Source organism: Ranitomeya variabilis, chromosome 1 (assembly GCF_051348905.1).
Source record: "Ranitomeya variabilis isolate aRanVar5 chromosome 1, aRanVar5.hap1, whole genome shotgun sequence".
NCBI lineage: Eukaryota > Metazoa > Chordata > Amphibia > Anura > Dendrobatidae > Ranitomeya > Ranitomeya variabilis.
This window is the reverse complement of record NC_135232.1, coordinates 30898084-30923736: the sequence shown is the minus strand read 5'-3', so window position 1 is coordinate 30923736 and position 25653 is coordinate 30898084. Positions and strand designations below refer to the sequence as shown.

Here is a 25653-nt window from a genome sequence, read left to right as displayed (position 1 = left end):
CACGAGAGAAGTCCTGCAGATGGGAATGAAATGATGTAATAAAGGAGGATGAGAATTGTAGATCATCCGATAGCGAAGATATAACGGCTCTGTTTTGGGGAGAACTTTGTTCCACAAAATAGGTGCAGCACGAGAGAAGTCCTGCAGATAGAAGTGAGGGGATGTAATGAGGATGAGAGTCGTTGAATAAGGTGGTTGGTAGATGGAGAGAAGAGCAGAGATGTCTAAGGGTGCCGCGCTGTGGTGAGCTCTGTTCCACAGATGATGTGCACCATGAGAGAAGTCCTCCAGATTGGAATGAGAGGATATAATAAAGGAGGATGAGAGTCGTAGGTCATAAGCGAGAAGTTTGAGCGTGAAAATATGACTGCGCTGCCTTGGGGGAAAGCGTTGTTCCACAGAATAGGTGAAGCACAAGACAAGTCCTGCAGATGGAAACGAGAATAAGAGTCAAGGGGTCATCTAATAATCCAAGAGCATCAATAGTTGGTAGAAAACCATGAGTGGTGATGTGTGACAGTACAGAACTGGAGAGAGCTAGATAGATATACGGTAGATAGGAGTGAGTGGATGTTAAGTCAATATTATTTAGTTGTCTTCGGCTCAATCTCGAGCCACGGATGAACTCTCTGTAAGAAGATCGTTCATGTGCAAGCCTTGATAGGTCTACCAGGGTCTTCTCCGCCATTTGTAATAATCAAGCCATCGGGTTCCTCTCCGTCTTGTTTCTTCTATTCTTCCCACCATGATGTCCTTCTCCAGTGATTGTTCTCTTCATATGATGGGTCCAAAGTTGGCAAGTGGTATCTCGGTGATCCTTGCTTCCAGTGACGTGTCTGGCTTGATTTGCTCCCGTTTTGATTTGTTTGATCTTCTTCCTGTCCATGGTATTGATGACATCCTTCTCCAGCTCCACATTTCGAAGGCGTCGAGTCTTCTTCCGTCTCGTTTCTTTATCGTCCGGGCCTCGCATCCGTTTCTCATTACAGAAAAGACCAAACTATGTACGAGCCATGTCTTCATTGTGAGGTGCCGCACGAGAGAAGTCCTGCAGACAGGAATGAGATGATGGAGGAGTAAAGAGGGATGATATTTGTGGGCTGTTGGGTTAGAGAAGAGCAGTGGACGGTTGGTAGTCGTTGATGAAGACGGAGATGTCTGACGGCGCAGCGTTGGGGAGAGCTCTGCAGAGTTTTTGATGTGGTGGTTCTAATTAAAAATGTGGAAAACGTCCCTGGTGCTACAAGCCTGAATCAGGGGGTAGATCTTGCCGCCTGTTCTTGAGCACTACATGTGTTGCACAGTAAATCCCACAGACCTTCAGGCCTGAGAAGCCTTTTCTAGAGATCCGAGTAGAGAGAACTCTTGTCCTGCAAAATAAAACCAGTGAAATATGAGGAATCCTTCATCTCTTCTTGGAACCTTTGTCCAGAATATGCAAATCTGGAGAGACGGAATTTCCTGCGCCCAGCGAGCAAAATGCCTGGCATGTGTGCGAATTCCTTCAGCGGCAACAAGGTCGGCAATGTATTGTTGTGCAGGAAATCCTGCTAATGTCTCAGTCCTGATTTCGCCTTCAGGAATCCGGGAGGGGGCAGGGCTCGGGCCAGGGAAAGCTGCTGTTTGGAATCCATTGAATATTTTGGGGGGACATTATTCTATTTAACATCTATGGATGTAAAACGTCGGTAGATTTATGGAGTTTGTAGCAGCGGATCTGGGAATTTCTTATGTATTTTATTTTTAGGTCCGGGAGTGTTTCCAGCAGAAAAACCGCAGAAAATATCAGATTTTATTAAATAACTATCCCAGATCACGAGCCTTGGACTGTAAGGAGACATTTAATAGTTATTCACGGCGTCTCAAAGACCACAGCAAAAAAAAAAAGCAAAACTGAGCCCTCCACTAGAGGGAGCTCTGGAGCTGGATATAGCCCCCTGGTGGTGACTGCAGGTGGCCCACATTTTACTGAAAGGGGTATTCCAGTTTTGGGAAAATCCTGCACACCCCCTCCCCACCTGCTTAAAAGAAAACAAACAAAACAAAAACACAAACTCCGCTTTACTCACCGTCCCCAGGTCTAACACTGCTGCTCCCAATCACTGAGGTCGGCGGCTCTGCACTAGTTGACAGCAACAGCAGCTCAGAGCCACTAAGATCACTGATTGGGTAACACACACAGAGAGGTGCAGCTGATTCAGTATCGGACCTGGGGAGGGTGAGTAAAGGACGGTTTATTAAAAAAATAAAAAAAAAAAGCCTGCAGCTGGGAGAGGGGTTTTCCAGAACAGGAAACCTTTATTAATAGCTCTTTACTGGGAAGTTGTATCAGAAGAGTGATAGTTGCAGCCCATGAATCGCGTGACTTGCGCGTTACTTTTCTAAGTACAACTAAACAAAAATTTCCTGCATTCCAAATAATTCACACCGAGTCATAAGATCACACGTTAGTCTCATGATATGACCGGGACCAAAGAGAATTAAATCACTTAACTTTGTCCAAGACAGGTCTGTGCAGCACGGAGGGTCAGGCTGCTGTACAGTAGGCAGACACTTTCAACTACACATCGTTATATGAATCTGTCAGTAGGATTCACCCTCCTGAGCCGTGTGTATGTACACGCAAGTCATGGGAAGCTGAATAAAATGACACTTTGTGATCTGCGATCTAATGTCTTATTCTAGAGAAATCCAGATTTTTCTTAATGAGCTGTTAAGATCTATGGGTGGGACATAGATCTCCCTGAGACTCCGCCTCCAGAACTTATCACTAGCAGTCTGTCCCCTACTGTGATCACTTAGTCACTACGCGCTCGTTACTGCTCTGCTTTCTAAGTCTGCACATTTCTAGATCTCGGATTGTCATCCTCACGTTGATGACGAGATGGCGTCTTGTTAGCAGGTGTAGATCCGCCGAGCAGATGGCCGCTGATATCATCTACGCTCCTGCCTGCAGATTATAAGTGGCATGTAATCTCCCCGGTCTTGGTATAATTGGAGGCGTGTGACTCGGCTTTGGTCTATGATTGACACTCTCATGCCCTGGATTACAGCCAGCTGTGGATAGTCTGCATCTCCTACATGTTAGGAAGCCAAGATCGTCCGTGCATGGCTCCTCTGTCATATATTAGTGCTGTGCAAAAGATTTAGGCAGGTGTGGAAAGATGCTGCAGAGTAAGAATAACTTCAGGATTAGAGGAATCTAGAATCCCAATAATAATATTTGGAGACCGCCCGTCGCCTTCATTCATTCTAGGTCACTTGGCTTTTGTACGCAGTTTTTGCAGGAACTCAAAAGGACATTGTTCCAAACATCTTGGAGAACTGACCCCAGATCTTCTGGCAGATACTTTAACCATTTGGTAATACCATCAGGGAGGCATCTAATTGTCTCCAAATCTACTTTGCAGCGAACAACGACCCCAAACAATGTCATTAATTACTTATCTTCAGCGTAAAAAAGAACGAGGAGTCTTGGAAGTGATGATCCGGCCCCATAGACCCTTGATCTCGCATCATCCTGTCTGTCTGGGATCACACGAAGAGACAGAAGGATCTGCTACAAACTTCATACACAGAAGATCTGGGGTCAGTTCTCCAAGATGTTTGGCACAACCTCCTGCCAAGCTCCTGCAAGTGTAACTAGGAGAACTGATGAAGGTGAAGGGTGTACATATAATATTTCTCTCCAATATACATAAATATATGCTTACACAAAAGCAAAAGCCAAAATCCTGAGAAAGCATCTTGTGGACAGATGAGACCTAGATAGAGCTTTTTGGTAAAGCACATGATTCTACAGTTTACCAAAAACAGAACGAGGCCTACAAAGAAAAGAACACCATACCTACAGTCAAATATGGTGGAGGTTGAAATATGTTTTGGGGCTTGTTTTTCTGCCTCTGGCACTGAGTGCCTTGACTGTGTGAAGGCATCATGAAATCTGAAGATTACCAGAGGATTTTGGGTCATAAATCTGGGTTTGCGTCCTACAGTGGGTACGGAAAATATTCACACCCCTTTAAATTTTTCACTATTTAATCATCCATTTGGTAAATTCAAAAAAAGTTCATTTTTTTCTCATTAATGTACACTCTGCACCCCATCTTGACTGAAAAAAAAATCAGAAATGTAGTAATTTTTGCAAATTTATAAAAAACAAAAAAAAACAAAAACAAAACTGAAATATCACATGGTCATAAGTCTTCAGCCCCTTTGCTCAGTATTGAGTAGAAGCCCCTTTTGCGCTAGTACAGCCATGAGTCTTCTTGAGAATGATGCAACAAGTTTTCACCCCTGGATTTGGGGATCCTCGGCCATTCTTCCTTGCAGATCCTCTCCAGTTCCGTCAGGTTGGATAGTGAACGTTGGTGGACGCCATTTTCAGGTCTCTCCAGAGATGCTCAGTTGGGTTTAGGTCAGGGCTCTGGCTGGGCCGGTCAGGAATGGTCACAGAGTTGTTCTGAAGCAGCTCCTTTGTTATTATAGCTGTGTGCTTAGGGTAATTGTCTTGTTGGAAGGTGAACCTTCGGCCAAGTCTGAGGTCCAGAGCTCTCTGGAAGAGGTTTTCATCCAGGATATCTCTGTACTTGGCCGCATTCATGTTTCCTTCAATGACAATCTATCGTCGTGTCCCTGCAGCTGAAGAACACCCCATAGCATGATGCTGCCACCACCATGCTTCACTGTTGGGATTGTATTGGGCAGGTGATGAGCAGTGCCTGGTTTTCTCCACACATACCCTTAGAATTAAAACCAAAAAGGTCTATCTTCATCTCATCAGACCAGATAATCTTATTTCTCATAGTCTGGGAGTCCTTTTATGTGTTTATAGCAAACTCTATGTGGATGCACTGTGAGGTCTTATATAGACAGGTGTGAGCCTTTCTAAATCAAGTCCTATCAGTTTAATTACACACAGCTGGCCTCCAATGAAGGAGTAGAACATCTCAAGGAGGATCACAAGGAAATGGACAGCATGTGGCTTAAATATGAGTGTCTGAGCAAAGGGTCTGAATACTTAGGACCATGAGATATTTCAGTTTTTCTTTATTAAATTTGCAAAAATTTCTACATTTCTTTTTTTTTTCAGTCAAGATGGGGTGCAGAGTGTACACTAATGAGAAAAAAATGAACTTTTTTTAATTTACCAAATGGCTGCAATGAAACAGTGAAAAATTTAAAGGGGTCTGAATACTTTCCGTACCCACTGTATATATCCTGTATAGTCATTGCAGACATTACATTGATCCCGTTTGACAATCAATCACATCTTTGCCAGAGTCTTCATCTCTGCACAGTCATGGCCTCAGACAGGAAGTCTCTGTGTCACTGACCCTGTCTGTGCGGATAGTCTCTTAAGGGGGAATAGGAGTCTACAGCAGATATTCTGAGCTGATATACAAACCAATTTGAAAACCATATATTCTACACTATAAAAACACGGATGAAGGAAGCGAGACTCACAATTAATGTTCGGTCATCGTCCACCAAAGGTGCGCCTGTCACTTTAAAACTATTAGTCAGGAGCTTCAGCTATTGAGCCACAAGCCACTTTAAATATATTGCCTGATACTGCTCCTAATACTACCGCCTCTCCAGCATTGATCACTCTGATGTTTCCTTGTCATTCCTGCTGCTATTATAAATCCTGTAGTAAGGTACCCAACTTTCCCTGGCTCCTGTAAGGCACATCTGCCTGGTTATGTAGTCCCCAGAAAGCTGGAGAGAAGTTACTGGAAGAGCTGTAACTCTGGTCATCGCCAGGACTGGGTGGGACCTCAAGCCTTTCTGTCATATTACCATTTTATTGTTAAGCTGTAGTTTATCAGATGTAGCAGAGCTGAGTGTGTCAGATCCAGAAATAAGCTGCTTCTCGGATGCTGAAGAGTCGAGCTTGTCAGATGCCTTTGTGCTCAGTTTGCCAGATGTAGCAGGGCTGAGTTTGCCACCTGGAACATCCCCCGATTTCCTCCTGATTGGACTGATTGATAACCTCTATTTTAGCTCAGAATGACAAATTCCGCTCTGCTGCATCCCGCACTTTCATGTATGTAGCTGGGCTCGTGTTCCTGAGGAATGCACGGAATTGCATCTCCTCTGAGTCATTGTACCAAATGCGCAGCTCAGACATACTCAGAAATGGCCTTAAATAGTAACACCAGACGTTACTCAATAGTTTTTTTTTTTTAGCCAGAATGTATCACTAGGTTGAAACACTTTTGTAGCATTTTTTTTCACATCATGTTTTCTACTACTCCGTAGACCTCTCATCTTTGAGCATTGCGCACGCCATTAGGACGGGAACGTAACCTAAGATCCTGCAAATCTTTAGAGGCTTTTCTGTTTCTCCAGACACAAAGCTCCTGTAGGAGAACCTCATTGTATGCGCAGAGGAAGCAGAGCCTCCCTTGTAGTATAGGAGAAAGCTCAGCAAGGGAGGGATGTGGGAGGAGTCAGAGAAATGCCCGCCCATGAGGAGCTGGAGCTAGAAATTGAACAGTATTTCTCAGCCGCTTGGAATAAATATCAGTTTTCAGCATCGGCGTAGAGTTGCCCCACTCGTTGTCAGCGGATCAAGGCTAGCAGTTTGGAATTTTGATATAAACAAGAGTAGTCATCTCGGACTCCTCCCTCATCCCTCCCATAAAATGGTTAACCTGTGGTCATCATGAATTTGCTTGGGGTGAGATCTTCTTTTTGGGTGAGTCACGTAGAAGATTGTTGGCCCCAGTGCAAAAGTTCCAACTAATTGGGATTTTGTGGGTAAATTGTGCTTTTTATTTACTAACATTTTTAGAATAAGATCTGATGTTTTTTCCTTTTACTTTGTGTTACTGGCTATGTGCACTTTATAGGATCTTGTGCGTAACTTTTTATTGAGACAATATAGCTAAACGTAAAACTTATCCTATAAAAAAATAACTATTTTATGGGAGGAGTCAGAGGTGTCCGCCCACGAGGAGTTGGATCTAGAAATCAAACGTTAGTATTTCTCTGCTTTTCTGATAAAATCAGGTGTGGAATAAATATCCGTTTTCAGCATCAACTTAGAGTTGCCTCCATGCCTGACTCGGTGCCACCGGATCAAGAGCGGTCACCATGAAATTACTTGGGGCGGGATCATCTTTTCTGGGTGAGACGCGTGGATTTTGACCAGATGTATAATCTGAAGCTTGTTGGCCCCAGTGCAAAGTTTCCAACTATCACAAGTCTGTAAAAGTATTAATCATCTCATATCGGCCAAGGGAACCCATGATATGTCTGTCTTCTGACATCTTTGCTTTAGTAAATGTATTCCCAATGGAATCGCCATTTCTGAGCATTTTTTTTTTCTTTGAATTTTGCCATTCCTCTGTTATTCCTCCTGGAAATGTGTGAATAAAATGAAGTCTTCATCTCCTGTTTCCCTTGTCGATAGGTACGCACCCTATTGAAGTGGTGAATGGTATGGTAACTCTCAATTTGCATTTTTTTTTTTTTTTAATTATTATTATTCACTGCCAGGAGGAATAGCAGAGGAACGGCACAAAACTTAGTACAAGTAAGGGTTACTCTCCTAATCCAGCCGTGTGTGTGACGCCATTAGGCCCATTTCATAATCTGGTTATATGCGCCCACACCTCGTAAGGAGCAGAGACTTCTGGGTAATGCCCTTTAAGTCAACACATTATCTGCTGCTTGTTTGGAGCATGACGCCGGCCATTAGTGAGACCGAAATCCCATATATAGGAAGCCCGTGCCACCCCTGCCAGTCTGCCCGTGCGAGATAGGACTGATGGGAAGTTCTCAAGGAAGATCTCTCAACAAGCCCTCTGCCTGCCCGGAGGAGGAGAGCGCAGACTGCAGTGTAGAGGAGGGCGGCGCGGGTCCGCAGGAGATTCAGGGGAATGAAGCGGACCCAGAAGATTCCTCTATAGAGGTATGTCAAAAAAATCACTGAACTCCTGCTTGTAGGTTAGGAAACTGCTTACATGGCAATTCCCTATATACGAAATATATCCTCTGTCCAGTGCAGTTTATCTCTACGTCTACATCTAAAGACCCATCTGTATACAGCAGACTCATGCATACGGCCCCATTCCCCTTATGCTCCTAGCATTACATGACCATGCAACGTATGGATGGGTCATGTCCAGGGAGAAGCAACAATTTTCTTCTTAGTAGGTTATTGCTTTACCTTCTAGACAAGAATTTTTGAATGCCCCTCCCCATGACAACCTTTAATAATCGAGAAAGGTATATGGACAAGTGTCATCAACCCTTTAAGACTAATATTTAGAGGTGTATTATAATAGGTGTGCATCCACCGGAGAAGTAACACATAAGGAGTGGAGCCTCATTGTGTATGTAAGTAGAGCTTCCCTTAAATGGTAAGGGAGCTGAGCAGGGGAGGGATGTGGGATGAGTCAGGGGAGACCGCCTATGAGGAGTTAGTTACTGTGGGAGAAGTTTTAAGACCAGATTTGGAACAATCCACTCAAATCACTGGGTCAGTAAAACAGAATAGCTCAAAAGGAGAACCTGATTGTACATGCAGAGGAAGTAGAGCTTCCCCCTATAGGATGACATGAGCAGGGGAGGGACCAGAGAGGAGGAAACCGCCCATGAGGAGTTGGCGACTTTAGGAAGAGCTTTAAACTAGATGTGGAACTGTGTTTTAGACAGCGTACATCATCTGCCTCCTCTAACACCCGGTCTGTAATGCCAAATAACTTTGTTCTGTGAATCCTTAGCATTATATATTTCCATATTTTTATGGTGACATATAATAAAAGTTTGTAGAGCCGACTGGAAAATCCCGGCATCTACTATTCATCGCGGTCAGCAAATTCTACCTGAATGGTTCCCTTACTGTTTAACAAGAATCACTTTATATTTAAATTCTATACAGATATAGCAGAGTTCATCACGTGTAGTTGAGCTGAGTGTGTAAGATGTTGATGCGTTTTATATTGGGTGTAGCTCTCTGTAACTGTATTTTATGGTTTTACATAGGACTGCTTGTAGAATGTACACCACCAAATCTTTGTGTTTCAGGAGTCTCAAGGAGAGCGATTCCGATATCCATGAATTGCTCTTTCTGTAGTTCCTCTAATATCGGTGAGGGGCTCCTGATATTCGGGGGGGGGGATAACTTCATTTGGAGACAGATGCTATTGTTAGGAGTCACTTAAAATTATTTAGTTCCTGTTCATATCTTATGTTTGCACTTGGTTGTTATCTCCTCTCTAGGATGTGGTCTGACCCTCCAAAAAGTACAAGAGTGCAGAGCCTTGGAAGTGGCTGATAAGAGGACAGGAAATGGAGGAAGGGGGGAGAGAATGGAACTGGATGACATTAGATGGATATTTATTTTACTCGCTTATATAGAACCGTTCATTTCAATAGCTTTACAGCCATCAGTATCACTCTCCCCATTGGGGCTCACCATCTACATTCCCTATCAAGTATGTCTAGAGGTAGATATGGGATAGACAGGTAGATGGATAGCTGTGAGCAATGTTTGGATAGACTGGAGGGATGGGCTCATAGGTGAGAGCAGCGACAATGGGCAGATAGGTTCGGAGAGACTGGAGGGATGGGTGTGTAGGTATGAGCGACGTTCGGAGAGACTGGAGGGACAGATAGGTAGGTGTGAGTGACGGGCGGATAGGTGTGAGTGATGGCGGGTGGATAGACTGGAGGGACAGGTGGATAGGTATGAGCGACGTTCGGATAGATTGGAGAGACAGGTGAATAGGTGCGAGTGATGGCGCGTGGATAGACTGGAGGGATGGGTGTGTAGGTATGAGCGACGTTCGGAGAGACTGGAGGGACAGATAGGTATGAGCGACGGGCGGATAGGTGTGAGTGATGGCGGGTGGATAGACTGGAGGGATGGGTGTGTAGGTATGAGCGACATTCGGAGAGACTGGAGGGACAGACAGATAGGTATGAGCGATGGGCGGATAGGTGTGAGCGACGATGGGCGGATAGATTGGAGGAACAGGCGGATAGGTGTGAGTGATGGCGGGTGGATAGACTGGAGGGATGGGCTGATAGCTGTGAGCGACGGTCGGATAGACTGGAGGGACGGGTGGATAGGTGAGAGCGACATTTGGATAGGTGAGAGCGACATTTCGATAGACTGGAAGGATGTTCGGATAGGTGTGAGCGATGGCGGGTGGATAGACTAGAGGGATAGGTGTGAGCTAATTTTTTGGCACTGAACTTTGTGGTATAGAAGAATTTTATTTGCAGTCTCTGGTATATAAACGTTTCGGTCAAACAGCTGACCTTCTTCAGTACTCTGCAGAATTGTAAATAGTATATAAACACACATTTATTGACTATGTAAATCACAGTCCTAAGTTCAAGAAGATAATCAAAATAATAATGTGCACAAGGGGGGTAGGAAAAAAGGGGGGGGAAAAAGGAAGAGGAAAAGGAAAAACAAGGTGTAAGGAAACATACCCAACTGCTTATTGAGGTGTCTGAATCGATAAGGCCTGTAATGATGATAAATATGACTTTGGTATGTGGTTATAAAGAAATACCCTGTCTAATAGTAGTGTACAGGAGATAGGAAACTTACACTACAATTGTGCAGAGGTTTCTACAGGTATTGGATGTACCCGTTTAGGGTTGATCCTAAAAAGGTTATAACTAGACGAAGTGTGAATATTAAGGGGAGGTAACAGAGTTAGAATAACGAACCTATTAAAAGAATATATCAGAGATAGCCAGTGATATAAGTCTTGTTACAGACAGACAGCCAATAAATGTGTGTTTATATACCATTTACAATTCTGCAGAGTACTGAAGAAGGTCAGCTGTTTGACCGAAACGTTTATATACCAGAGACTGCAAATAAAATTCTTCTATACCACAAAGTTCAGTGCCAAAAAATTATTTTACTACAATCTGGTGTGGGAACCTTTTCTGAGCCCCTTCACAGCTGTGCCACGTTTTACACATACATGGATAGGTGTAAGTGACGGCGGGCGGATAGATTGGAGGGACGGGTGGAAAGGTTTGAGCGACGTTCAGAAAGACTGGACAGGCGGCCTGATAGCTGTCAGTGATGTTCGGATAGACTGGAGGGACAGGCGGGTAGGTGTGAGTGAGATCTGATGTTTATTTTCCTTTTACTTCGTGTTCTTGGCTATGTGCACTTTGTAGGATCTTGTGAGTAACTTTTTTTAAGGGACAGTCCCAAAACATAACCTTATTTTAAATTTTTTTTTATTGGTTAACCATGTTATGGGATCCTGAATCTGCTACATCATAAGTAGGATAGATCTGCTATACACTGAATCAATTGCTCCTTCCCATTTATTGGGGAATTGTCGTTTATGCAATTTCCTATTAATTCCACATAATCATCCTGTATGAAGCGTGAAGACAGAAAGTAGAGGAAAGCTGCCAATTCCCGGAGAGCTCAGGAAATGTGTGCATTGTCTGCAGCACGGCGGAGCTCCACCGAGAGGATTTCCTAGAAGCCACAGGATAGAAACTCCCTAATATTTGTATACAGCACTTGTGAGTGAGCGCGGCCGCCCAGAACTCGCTCCATTCCATGAGATACTGTATATTTATAGAAGACCTCATCCTGCAGTGTCTGCCGGACGTCTGAAGTGGTGTAAATCCCTCTCATCATTTATCGGAGGATCGTACTTCTGCCATGTTCATCTCCCGTGCTTTACACTGCAGCACTGATGTTCAGATTGGCTGCAGCAGGGTTAACCAGACATTGAACGCTGCCTCCAGTCAGTTCACATTGTAGTGTAAATGTTGCCTCCAGTGGGCGCGCAGTCTGCCGCAAACGTTGCCTCCAGTCGGCGCGCAGTCTGCCGCAAACGCTGCCTCCAGTCAGTTCACATTGTAGTGTAAATGTTGGCTCCGGCCGGCGCGCAGTCTGCCGCAAACACTACCTCCGGTCGGCGCGCAGTCTGCCACAAACGCTGCCTCCAGTCAGTTCACATTGTAGTGTAAATGTTGCCTCCAGTCGGCGCGCAGTCTGCCGCAAACGCTACCTCCGGTCGGTGCACAATCTGGATTTACAGAAATTCTTTTTCGACCCCAGACACAATGGTTTATTGACAGCGTGAAGTCGTGTAAGGACACTTTCCGGATATTTCTTGAATACTGGGCTGTTTGTTTGCTATGACGCTCCCATCTTTTAATGGCCTGCCAGATGGTCCTCACTGGAGTCTGCTTATGTCAGCTCCATCCCGACCATTCATCCTCCCGGGACTACGATACGTTACATCAGATTTCACCATTACAACAATCAAGATCTTAATGGATCCCGGCCATATGCTTGAGTCATCTGTTCCATAAAACCTGTATCGATTTGTGCTTCCTACATACCAAACATTATTGTCTTTACCCCCTCATTATTCGCCTTATTTGGCTTCATAACTTCGGGTCAGAGAGGGTTTGCTTCAGCAAATACACTGAGGTGACTTAGGGAGACTTCCAGGCTTCTTAGAAAAAAGTGTCTAGAAAAGTGAACTTTAATGTGTAGGGGACTCTGTGACAGAAATGGGCTGCAGGAGATGGACCCCGGACAAACTTGTGACCTGACCCCAATCCTCATGAGATGTCTAGGATGTGATGCGGGGGGGGACAAAAGTTAAATCACTGCGTCCATTAGGCAAATCCCTTAAGGACTACACTGTGTATTAAGGGGCGACCTTCAAGGCTCCTATGGACCTATCAAGATGCTGATGATTAATATTGTAAAAATACAAACTGCTAAGTTACTGAAAATCTTATCTGGAAAAGGATCCCTTATAGGCGGCCATAAAACTAACGAAAATCATATATGATCTCACTCTGGATCAAGACAAATCTGTGTTTTAAGATCTCCTTTACTTTGCAGAATTTTCTTTTCTTTTAGGTCGTTCACACTTACGTGTGATTTCTAGTATAGAAAACAAGCTTTTAAATCCCCCAGGTTAGTGGCAGACCATCCTTCCAGACCTATGTCGTTCAGTCTGAGCAGAATAAACCTAGACAGCCTCTTTCTCCTCTTGGAGGACTCGGCATCACATAGGTAGCCTCTTGATTGCAATGGACTTTGTGTAATGCCTCATTTCACTTATTGTGGTTCTGCAGGAGAATCAAAGACTTGAGTTTAAGTTTCTTCACATATTTTAGAAAATCACTGGGGATTCTATTAGTGATACAGTCCGCCCCTTTTTTAAACTTTTTTTTTTAACGAGGTTATCCTTGACTTAGGGTTTTTTTTTTTCCTTTTAGGCTAAGAACTTACCTGCAGATAGTTGCTAACTACATGCTTGTTCTGCGCTGCAAAGATATGTTTAGATTATTCTCCTTTTTGCAGTGACATCATGTCGACCGAGCAGCTCCTTTTGTTCTGTTTACAGGACGTCTCTGCCAATGTCAGATTGACAGCCGGCTCAGGCTAATGCAGTGGGGAGCTGGCTGTCAATCAGCATGACATCGGTAGTGCCGCCTAACCAACAGCATGGAAGAGGTGCTCGGTCGTTAGGTCAAAGGGTGCAGGAGAGCCACTGCCTGAGCCGGTAAGTAGTAGGAGAGCCATTGCCTGAGCCGGTAAGTAGTAAGAGAGCCACTGCCTGAGCTGGGAAGTAGTAAGAGAGCCGCTGCCTGAGCCGGGAAGTAGTAGGAGAGCCACTGCCTGAGCCAGGAAGTAGTAGAAGAGCCCCTGCCTGAGCCGGGAAGTAGTAGGAGAGCCACTGCCTGAGCCGGGAAGTAGTAGGAGAGCCGGTGCCTGAGCTGGGAAGTAGTAGGAGAGCCGGTGCCTGAGCTGGGAAGTAGTAGGAGAGCCGGTGCCTGGGCCGGGAAGTAGTAGGAGAGCCGGTGCCTGAGCCGGGAAGTAGTAGGAGAGCCGGTGCCTGAGCCGGGAAGTAGTAGGAGAGCCGGTGCCTGAGCCGGGAAGTAGTAGGAGAGCCACTGCCTGAGCCGGGAAGTAGTAGGAGAGCCGGTGCCTGGGCCGGGAAGTAGTAGGAGAGCCGGTGCCTGGGCCGGGAAGTAGTAGGAGAACCAGTGCCTGAGCTGGGAAGTAGTAGGAGAGCCGGTGCCTGAGCCGGGAAGTAGTAGGAGAGCCGGTGCCTGAGCCGGGAAGTAGTAGGAGAGCCGGTGCCTGAGCCGGGAAGTAGTAGGAGAGCCACTGCCTGAGCTGGGAAGTAGTAGGAGAGCCACTGCCTGAGCTGGGAAGTAGTAGGAGAGCCACTGCCTGAGCTGGGAAGTAGTAAGAGAGCCGCTGCCTGAGCCGGGAAGTAGTAGGAGAGCCATTGCCTGTAAGTTCTCTGCCCAGTAGGGGACAAAAACCATATGTCCGGGATAATTCCTTTTAATGAAAGGGGTTGGAAGACATTGACCACCTCTAATTTAAAAAAATGTAAGAAGCTATAGCCGTCATCAGTCCTCCTACGAGTCCTGTTGGGACGTATACCTGGTCCCTACTGGTCTTTGCCTATCTGATCCGCTACCAACATGGTGGAAATTGCCGGAATAACCCACTGAGCGTCTCACTGGTCGCTTCAATGAACCACCTCACCCAGTAACTGGCAGAATGGGCCTTTCCTGCCATTTGCTGTGTGTGGAGACGGGACCTGATGGTGAAGATTAGTAGAGAACAAGTAGAAGCTGTATCAGTTGGTCAGGTCTCATGTATGTTCAACAGTCTTGGTGATTGTTGTTGCAGATTTGTTTTTTCATCTTTTTCACGCCAAAATTCCCTCCGCAACCTCATGGAGTGTGTTTTGGAGCTCTCCCCTCAATAGTGGCGCCCTCATTCCGATGTAGGGCATTGGTTTCGATGGTCGAAGTTCACGTATGTCTTTACGGCATATAACACGTTAAACACGCCCTTTGTGTGAACTGCAATGTTTGGTGTAAATCATCCTTCCCCACTAGGTTTCATAGCCTGGATGTCACTAGAGAGCTCCCTGCCTGTGAGTTATCGCTCTCCGAGGGACTCTTCTCCATTCTCATCCCCACCCATTACAGCACATTTGTTACAGATGATTCACGGCTCCAGACATAAGCTACAAAACCATTGCCACATGTACTGGAATATGCCGGGGATCGGAGATAGCATCCCCCCCTGGCAGTCATGCTGACTATATCCATATCTACTGTTATTACAGCTGAGGAAGTATTGGCAATATTCACTTATCTGGAGCGAAATCTGAAAATACTTTATAATAGTGATGCCGAGCTCTGAGGTTCAAGGCTTTATTTACATGAACTGGGTTGTGTGCTTGTTAGGACTGAAAATAGTAGGAAAACTGGAGAAATGTGGAATACAGTGCTCCGAGATGAGATTTTTGAGATTATGCTGGGACTCCCTGCTGCGAGAGGGGCAGAAAGAGCAGCCTCACTACAGATTAGGCTTAGAGCTGTTCACATGGCAGCTCCACTGTCAAATATACACAAGATGGAGACTGTCCTGACCTATAAAAACATTAGACATTCGATAATTACTGGCAGCCGTGCTTGAGGTTCCATATTTTTCTTCAAGTTATTGAGGCTCTTGCTATATTGTCACTTCGGTTGTAGATGATGGAGTGTCCTAAGCTCAGGGTATATAGAGAAGATATTTGCCACATTGTGATTATGAATGGCTGGATGTAATTAGTGTTTTCGATCAGGCTGTGACTTCCCACTGGGAGAGGGGAAGAAAGAGCTACCTCGTTTACAGACTAGACTTTGAGCTTTTCTAATGGCAGCTACATTGTCAAATGGCCATTAATTGGAGTATCTTCTAATATGAAATGGTAGAGTATTGGAAACCCATCTGCCTGATGTTCTATGTTTTGTGTCCAATTATTGAAGCACCTGGTAAGGACAGTCATTTTTGTCAGAGGTGGTGTCTGTAGAGCACTGAGGCACCTGGTAAGGGCAGTCATTTCTGTGGGAGGTGATCTGTCTGTAGAGCATTTGTTGAGTTTCCTAAAGTTCAATTACGTAGACAAGATTTTTGACAGATACCAATGAATGGCTGGATGTACCGGTAATTAGTTCGTGAGATCAGGCTGCGACTTACTGCTGAGAGAGGGGAGAAAGAGAAGAGTCATTTACAGATTAGACTTTATATTATACATGACACTGTAGATGTCAAGTGAATAATTCACAGATAAGTCATTTGGTGAAAAATTTGATAGGAATTCAGCAGATTATTGGCAGTCCCGTCTCTCGACTTTCCATATTTTGCTTCCCAATATTAAGGCAACTGCCAAATGTAAGTTCCGAAGGTGATATCTAGCATCGGCAGAGCTTTGGTTACATAGGCAAGATTTTTGCCACGTACTGATGGGTGGCAGGGTGACTTGGTGCTTGAGATTAGGCTAAGACTTCCCTCTGGGAGAGGGGTAGAAAAAACAGCATCGTTTACAGACTAGACTCTGTAGGTGTCTGCATGATCAATTATAGGTTTGTAGTTTATTAAAAGTGACGTCCACTATTGGCCAACTGCTTAATAGGCCCGGAGAGGTGAGAAAAAAATCAGAAACTCTCCTCCAGGACCAGTGCTGATCCTCCATAGTCCATGCTTCTGCTGCTGGGTCATGAAGGTCCATGCAACTCCAGGAATTAATCAGGGACAGGCTTCCTAGTAGCAAATATCTATGAAAATATAACATAAACAAGTGTCGGGACGGAGACTAGTCACCACCTTGATGGGTCCCTGCCATCTCCTCCCTGACCAAGCCATTTTGATTGACTGGTTTCTAACTATACGGACATTGACAAGTCTGCCTATCTAAATATGTAGGTCTAAGGGGTAGCGTTTTTCCTTGTGGAGAGTGACATTGCAAAGTAAGGAGACTTTTTTAGGCCAAGCAATGCATCTGGGATATCTGCATATCTAGATGAATAAGGAGGCCAGGAGATATTAACTGAGTGATAGAAAGCAAAGATCTTGAGAACTATGAGGAATTGATGCAAAATGTATGTTTGGTAAACCCGAATTGCCTCTTTTAAATCTTGGATCGGTTACAGTATGTTCCACTCTGTGGTGTAATTCCAGTCCACCAGGGGTAATAACTTTGCATCCCATCTAGTTATCCATTAATTCCATAAGTATGTGACCTGCCTGCCGGGCCTCGTGCAGCTGTCACCAAGAATTTTTTTCGGGATCTTAGCCGGCCACTTGCAACGCTGGTAACCCTTGCCAGAGAATGTGGCTCCTCCTGGTCTGAAGTGTCCCTGTGTGTTCGGTATTAATAATTATTAGAACCTTGTTTGCCATCCAGATAGCAGGTAAATGTGAGGAATGTGAAGAATGCAAGGACTAGACAAGATTCCCATGAAGGCTGACCAGTCATCAGGACAGAGGTCACTTGGGACATAGTCTGTACTCGTTTTTTCTTACAAATTCATGGACAGATTTGCCTTAAGTGTCCTGTAGAACATCTGCAGAAGGATTGTTAGGATTATACAAATGAAACCGGGCTCTAGATGGATGCAGGTCCTCGTGATGAGACCCGCATCTACTACCTCCCAATAAACTGTCCATAGTTTGTTAGAAAGGTCCATGACTTATCTGCTTCCAGAAGCTGTTGGTGCACTGAGAATAGAAGAACAGTCTATATTTCTCTTGAGTTAGACCATTTTTGGTGCCTGGCCAACAGGTGTGGTATAACGTAGTCGTTGAGGATTGGCATGGCTCAACGGAAGAGTGGGAAGGCTGTTATCGTAAGAAGCCAATGACAAGCTTTGGATAGGTTAGATTTATGTTTTGATTTATTTATTTTGTTTTTAATTTTCCTCTTAATGGTCCCTCGAGGAACCCCTCAGACCATCAAAAAGACCAAAAGGTCTTTCTTGTTCCTGCTCTTTAGACCTTTTAGAGGAGGGACAGAGTGTGTACTGGGTTGCTAAGCGTAAATGGGTAACACATGGAAAAATCAAAAGGGACTCCACGACTGTTTCATCCCACCGCAAGCCGCTCCAGGAGAGGAGGGCCCATAACTATTTTAACTTTCTTAGGATTTATTTTTTTGTTCCATCTCCTAATGATGTGGTTCTGAAGACTATGGGTCTACACAGACTTTGTGGCATAGCTCACAGTCGGTAGAGTGTGGCCCCATTAAGGTGGTGTGATTAGCAGGGAGGTGCCGACAAATGGTGAAGGAAAGCTGGATTATCACTTTGCTTTAGGCAAGTTGAAGAATTTCCAACTTCTGTAGACCCTGCAATAACCCATGTAGTACCAGTGTCCTTTATGGTCACCCCCTTTATGTTTCTGACTGGATGAAACCGTTTTCATAAAAGCAAGATCTGTGTCCAGAAGTCCTACCTTGGTCTTCTGGAGCCATGACTTCTGCCATTGGTAGACCCCTTTTAAAGGGCTTGGCGGTTTGTGTCTTTTATTGCAACTCGGTCTCATTGAAATTATTGGGCCACCAGAGACAGAGGGCACCTGCTTTCGGAGTCTGATCTGTGGGTATAGTGTTATTATCTAGGCCTCCGGCAGTACAACAAGGCTGTCATCAAGTTGTCCACCTTCTGATGAGATGACTCTGCTCGTTCTGTCACATTCTATATGGCTAAGCTGCAGAATACAGAAATGTCAGCTTATTGAGTGCTCTAGAAAGCAGTATGAGAAGCTCCAACATTTCAACACTTATAGCAATTGTTCAGGATTTTCGTCAGACTATGTGGAGACCCGGAATAGCGCCACTCCATGCACTGTATAGTGGTCGTTCTCAGGTACTACAACTCAGATCCTATTAAAGTGAATGTGATCTGAGCTGCAGTACTGAGAACGGCCACTACAAAGTTTTCAGAGCAGAAGCCGGCATCAGCTGACTTGTGGGGGTGCAAGACCCCGAACCAATCGGATATTGATGACCTATCCTATAATGGTTAATATGCTCCTATGCCAGTCTGGACCCAGTGGGTTTGGATTCCTCTGAGGATCTTTCTGCTCACGTTGACTCCTAAGATATTATTTATGATCAGAAATGCCATGCTTCTGCTCCATATGGTCCATGGCCATAAAACAGTCCCTGCCGCAGGTATGTACGGAAACATCCGAGCAGCTGGATAATTGCTTCCATCCTGGATTTCGGGTCCTGCCCAGCCCTTGGAAACGCTTCAGTCATTAATAACTTACCTCACATAAACTTTGTGCAGGAGGAAACCTGGAAATCATGTGTACACAAGTCTTCCAAACCCAAAAATTGCTCAAATTTTATTGGCGGAAACCACACAAGTCGACTCGTCTGGACGGGGCAGGATAATGGAGATGTCCAAGTCTATGCTTTACACACAGCTGCTTCAAAGCTGTTCTGGTTTACAGAAGTTTCATCTTTTTGAGCTACTGACTTTTGTTATTCTTTTATAGAACGTTTCCATCCTGATTGAGTCTAGTCCCTTAAAGGGATGGTATGAGAGAATGTGAAAATTTAAAGGGGTTGTTCAGGACTTTAGCGTCCTATCCTTAGGATAAGTATTCCACTGTTAGGTTTGTTACACATGATCAGCTATTGCTAGGTCCGGCTGCAGCCAGAAGTATGGAGCCGCACCGCCATAGCTCCATACAATGTGTAGTGGCCGTTCTTAGGTACTGCAGCTCTACACCTATTGAAGTGAATGTGATCTTAGCTGCAGTACCCTAGACTGTCCACTACGCAGTGTACGGCTCTGCACCTTTTCTGTCCCAAATCCTGCTACAAACTGATTGCTGGGGATGCCGGCTGTTAGATCTCCCCTGATCTGATAATCATGACCTATCCTAAGGATAGACCATCAGTATCAAAATCCAGAAACCCCTTGAAATATTGAAGTTCTGTGGTTCTTACAACTTCCACTACAGTAAACAATAGATTGACCCTTCTGATGAGTGAGCTGTACAAATCCAAGCTTTCCTGTATAGAATGAGGCAGAATGAGCAGAGTAATTTCATTAACATTAGAAGGTGGGTGATTAGTGTAGAATTTTTTTTATTCTTGTTCCCGTAGCCATGCCACCTTTATAAGAAATGCCCCCTCCACAGAAGACACCATTCAAGGGGAATTTAGCAGCACACTGGAGATTCGCCAGCACTTCCAGGAGTCTGGGAGGTCTCTCCTTTATTCCGAGAAACTCCCAAACATTTTCGAAGAGTTTACAAGTATTCTTTAAAAGGCCTTATGGCTTATCTGCCTTGTTACTTATGGGGATCCCATACATGTTAAGGTTATAGCGAGGTGACACCCAGGACCCTGGCTGCAAATTGAGTCATCACTGAGCGTTCCCAGATTGTCCGGCGTTTGTATCACTAGATTGTGCAGGAAGTTTAGGACCCTCGTTCATTGTGGCATTCTGACACAATAGCCTTTTAGTGGGACCTGTGTATACTATGTTATTACCATCCATCATAACATTAGGACAATATCTCAGTGGTGAGGTGATTGCTACGAGAAGGAACGTCTTAAGAGCTGAAGCGGCACAGATGAGGTCTTCTGAGTGTCCTCCAGGGGGGGAAGAAGCAGCAGGGGGCCCAGTAGAAACTGGTATGGGGGTCAGTAGAAAGCATGCATAGTACATAACACATACATAAATACCTATACATGGTCACAGTACCCTTTAATCAGGGACATCTACATTGGCCCCACAGCAGTAGCATGAACAGTGCTCTTATAAGTGACATCCATGGTGCCCCCATAGCAGTAACATCAACAGTGCCTTCATAATACTGACATCCACAGTGTCACCTCATCAGTGACATCCATACACCACTCCAGAACAGTAACAACCATAGTGCCCCCATCACAGTGAATTCCTAAGTACTCCTGGATTAGGGACACAGTGACTGTATTGGTGCCCCGTATAGGGACAGCCATGGTGCCCTCATACCAGTAACGGTGCCTCCCAAACTAGCAACAGACACAGGGTCACCATAAAATTGACAGACTTAAGTCCCTGTAATAGGAGAAGCCACAGCGCCTATACAGTAGTGTCTTCATAATAGTGAGTGCCATATTGCCCTGTGTACGGTGCCCATTACAGTGCCCTTGTCTTACCTGGGTATGTTTGTGTATATGTAGATACTATTATCGGGACTTGCTAATCATCCAGTATCCGTGATTTCTGGAAGCCATTGGCACACTACTTACATAGCCATTAGGATATAGCCGCCAAGGAGGTTCACTTATGGGGTATGTGTAATGGCCGGCTGTCGGCACATACTGGCCCATCTCAGGAGACGTTATATTCACTCTTTAGAGTATGTTTCCTTCTGTGCTCTGAGCTGCCTTCATTGCATTATGTATGTCCAGTAATGTATGGAAATGCAGGGCAGGCGATCCGTGCTCTCACCTAGCACAGCCGTCATGGACTTCACCACTGCGGAGCTCCCCTACGTTATAGCCATTTGTGTGGGGTGTCAGGTACATCCAGCCTTGTATACAGTGAGTGGATTATATGGATTGTGATGACCATTAACGAACCAATCTTCTGTTGTAGACTAATGAGTGGAACAAGTATGATGAGCGTCTGCTACAAGCCGTGGACCATGGAGAACTGGACAAAGTGTCAGCTCTGCTGGGGAAGAAAGGAGTGGTGGCCACCAAGCTGGACTGTGAGGGCAAAACAGCGTAAGTGACCGCCACTATCTTTGTGAATGGTGTGTAACAGTGAGTGCAGCTCTGGGGTATAATTTAGGATGTAACTCTGGATCAGTACCGGATCAGTAATGTATGTACACAGTGACTGCACCAGCAGAATAGCGAGTGCAGCTCTGGGGTATAATACAGGATGTAACTCAGGATCAGTAATGTAATGTATGTACACAGTGACTGCACCAGCAGAATAGTGAGTGCAGCTCTGGGGTATAATACAGGATGTAACTCAGGATCAGTAATGTAATGTATGTACACAGTGACTGCACCAGCAGAATAGTGAGTGCAGCTCTGGGTTATAATACAGGATCAGTAATGTAATGTATGTACACAGTGACTGCACCAGCAGAATAGTGAGTGCAGCTCTGGGGTATAATACAGGGTGTAACTCGGGATCAGTAATGTATGTACACAGTTACTGCACCAGCAGAATAGTGAATGCAGCTCTGGGGTATAATACAGGATGTAACTCAGGATCAGTAATGTAATGTATGTAGACAGTGACTGCACCAGCAGAATAGTGAGTGCAGCTCTGGGGTATAATACAGGATGCGACTCAGGTTCAGTACAGGATCAGTAATGTATGTACACAGTAACTGCACCAGCAGAATAGTGAGTGCAGCTCTGGAGTATACAGGATGTAACTCTGGATCCGTAATGTAATGTATGTACACAGTGACTGCACCAGCAGAATAGTGAGTGCAGCTCTGGGGTATAATACAGGATGCGACTCAGGTTCAGTACAGGATCAGTAATGTATGTACACAGTGACTGCACCAGCAGAACAGTGAGTGCAGCTCTAGGAATTACAGGACTTTTTATGATATTTGCACAATTCTCCAGTGATCCTTTCTTACCTGTGGTGTAGTCCGGATGTGTCCGCAGTTGTGATATGTGGCACCTACATGTGTGAATGACCTGACAAAGGGGCGTCTTGTATTCGTTGTGATCTCGGGGAGTCATACAGATTTACAGGATGGACAGATGGATTTAGGATGGACGGCCGCAGCTTTGAACATGTAGTTGTACATGAGAACTGAGGGTTTTCACCTTTTAGGACAACTAGCAGTGAGCGGAGGACACAGAATGGTCAGTGGCTGCTGTGGACGTCACTCTGTGCCGGAAATAATATAAAGTGACGCTCGCCCGCTCGGCTGTGTCCGTAACGCCAGTTATTCTGTCTTCTGGGGCTCACCGGGCAGCGTAGATGGGCGCAGGTCCCCGAGATGACACCTGCGCCCCTCAGACATGTATAGCCTAACCCCCTGAGTATGGCAGGAGCGTGCAGCGCCCCCTATAGTCACCCCAGGACGGTCGGTGCTCACCATATTGAGGAATCAGGAGTGAACGTTGAACACATGGCCCCTTCCATCACACGAATCTCATAAATCCTGCGGTTTATGGGACATTGCAGTTAAATGTCGGCATTCTGTACATCGACCACAAAAATGTAACCCCGCGATTACCGTCACGGGTATTAATTACAGCCAGCTGACTCTGCATAGAAGTGACTATAGCCGAAAAGCGTCCTGCTCTGCACGCCGCGCATCATCCCTGCTCCCGTATATTGCATCTCTTGGCGTTTATGGGATGTGGTCGCACTCCGCCATTAGTGTACAGATTTGTTTTTTACTGTAGTCAGTAAAGTTGTAACTTTCACAATATAAACTGTGTGTAACCCGACTATTTAAAGGACACTCAAAAATGCCGGAATTGTGTTTCCCAGTTATCTCCACCATTTCACCCAAATTGGATTTTTTTTTTTCACGTTTTTAGTACATTATATGGTAAAATGTAGCTATCAAGGACACCATTCATCTCGTCCAGAAGACCTCGCATGCCTGAATAATAAATGGCGGAATAATAACATGTATGAGATGTACAAAGGCCAGGAAGCAACGAAACGTGGCCTGGTCAGGAAGGGCCGGTCTAGGAGCATTGAACGGAGTCGTTGCTCTTGTCCTAGATGGAGCAAAGTTCTGGTGATGGAGGATTGATGGCGCTTGTTGTGCTTTTGCTTTACAGAGATACTATTGTTGCCTCTGTAATCAGACATAACTCTGAGCTTTTTGTCCTCCATTCCAAATCTGTACCAGGGATTCTCACTGTCTTATTTAATGGCAGAAATGTATTTGAACCTCCAGGCACCATACTTGACAGTTGTCCTGAACTTCTCCAGACTTTTCTCAGGGGCAGTACAGGGAGGGTCATTGAGTCCCTGGGCTGCTCGGGGGCAGTACTGGGAGGGTCAGTGAGTTCCTGAGCTGCTCGGGGGCAGTATTGGGAGGGTCATTGAGTCCCTGGGCTGCTCGGGGGCGGTACTGGGAGGGGCAGTGGCTGAAAAAGAGACCTCAAATCCCTATTTTCCATAAACTGTTGGTGCCTAGTTAGAATTAGGACCAATTACCAGGACAATACAATTTCCACCTCCAGCACCCTCTACAGTTACACCCCTGGCTTTACTTGATGCATTGGTGATATATGGACTTGCTGCATTTAATGGAGTAATACTATTATGCACAGTCGTCTTTTTATTATTATTCCTCCAGACATTGTAAAACCCAGAAGATGAGGAATTCCTGGCATGTGCTGCACAAATAAAGGGGCGGGTGGTTTGGCAGCACTGCTTTTATTTGGGTTGTTTGTGCCAGATTATAGGAATGTGATAATGGCCAAGGTGAATTCTTGTAATCGTAGCAGACGTATCATTAAGACGCAGGCAGTGATATATAATAAGATGATTGTGATACCAGTATACAGAGTTAACACCTCCTTATCGGCTGCCGCAGTGCAAGTGCCTCCACTACCCCTTCCTTGGAATTCCTCGCTGCTTCCAATAGGTGGCACTAGAGTTCTAGGCCTCTTCCATTCTGAAGAGACAATTTGCATATTTAATCTCCCAGAGGTGCCTGCATTGCTTATAAGTCTCCTCACTCTGACATGCCAGGCTTGGCTTGTCACGCTCCACACAGAGAAAAGTTACCACTTGGTCTCCTTTCTTTTTACCAAATTCATTAAAAGGCATGCCCCTCGTTAAGACTGGTGTACGTAGTATCCAGTCTTGATGAATTGGCCCCTTACGCTTCATTTCTTCGCCAGGATGTTTCGCTCACTGAGCATGGTCTACACTGGATGCAATTGTATCCACTCCACAACTGAGAGCAGGACTAATTATGGCGAAGAATTAAATGTATATTAGAAAAAAAGATTCTGACCAAGTACCATGCAATTTATTATCACCCCATATTTCTTTCTGCAACGCTAGCAATCTTTGTAGCATGTAAATAAATGGGTTTGTGGGAACTTTATGCATATTTATGGAATGTAAGTTTTGTCACATTTGACTTGGAATTAGGAGCAGAATTCGCACAATATGATTATACTGTGATTTGTATGTAGTATTGAGCAGTGTAGCGGTGAATCCAGTACTGGGATGAGAGAAACTCTAGAAAGCAGAATAGAGCAGAGGTGTCAAACTGCATTCCTCGAGGGCTGCAAACAGGTCATGTTTTCAGGATTTCCTTGTATTGCACAGGTGATAATTTAATCACCTGCACAGAATGATTCCAGCACCTTGTGGAATGCTAAGGAAATCTTGAAAACACTCATGGTTTGAGGCCCTCGAGGAATGCAGTTTGACACCCCTGGAATAGAGGTCATTATACAAGAGTACTGAGAAGTTTAGTTGTGAATCCAGCATGGGAGTGAGATAAACACTTACTAGAAAGCAGTATGGAGGTCATTGTATAACAGTACTGAGCAGTATAGATGTGAAGCCAGTGTATGGGTGAAAGAAACACTTACTAGAAGGCAGCATAAAGGTTATAAGATATCCGTGCTGAGCAGCAGAGATGTATTTTCAGTGTAGGGGCGAGAGAACCACTTATGGAGGTCATTTTAGAGCAGTATTGAGCAGTGTAGCTGTGAATTGAGCACTGGCTTGAAATAAACAGCTTCAGCACGTACTGTGTATGTCTGTGCCTCTACTTTTGCCACTCTGCTCCTCTCTCTTCCTCACTCTCCATAGGAAGCTGTAATCTGATCACTCAGTGTCTTGTTTTAAGCAGGA

General features: G+C 45.0%; 1 protein-coding gene across 1 annotated transcript in view; it reads left to right on the top strand.

Annotated features, from left to right (window-relative positions):
• Positions 1-25653, top strand: part of RAI14 (retinoic acid induced 14) — a 94692-nt gene that overhangs the window by 32359 nt on the left and 36680 nt on the right. Inside the window, exon 3 of the mRNA XM_077281737.1 lies at positions 21430-21560. Within this exon, the coding sequence (XP_077137852.1) occupies positions 21430-21560 (131 nt within the window). The remainder of the gene's footprint in view (positions 1-21429; positions 21561-25653) is intronic.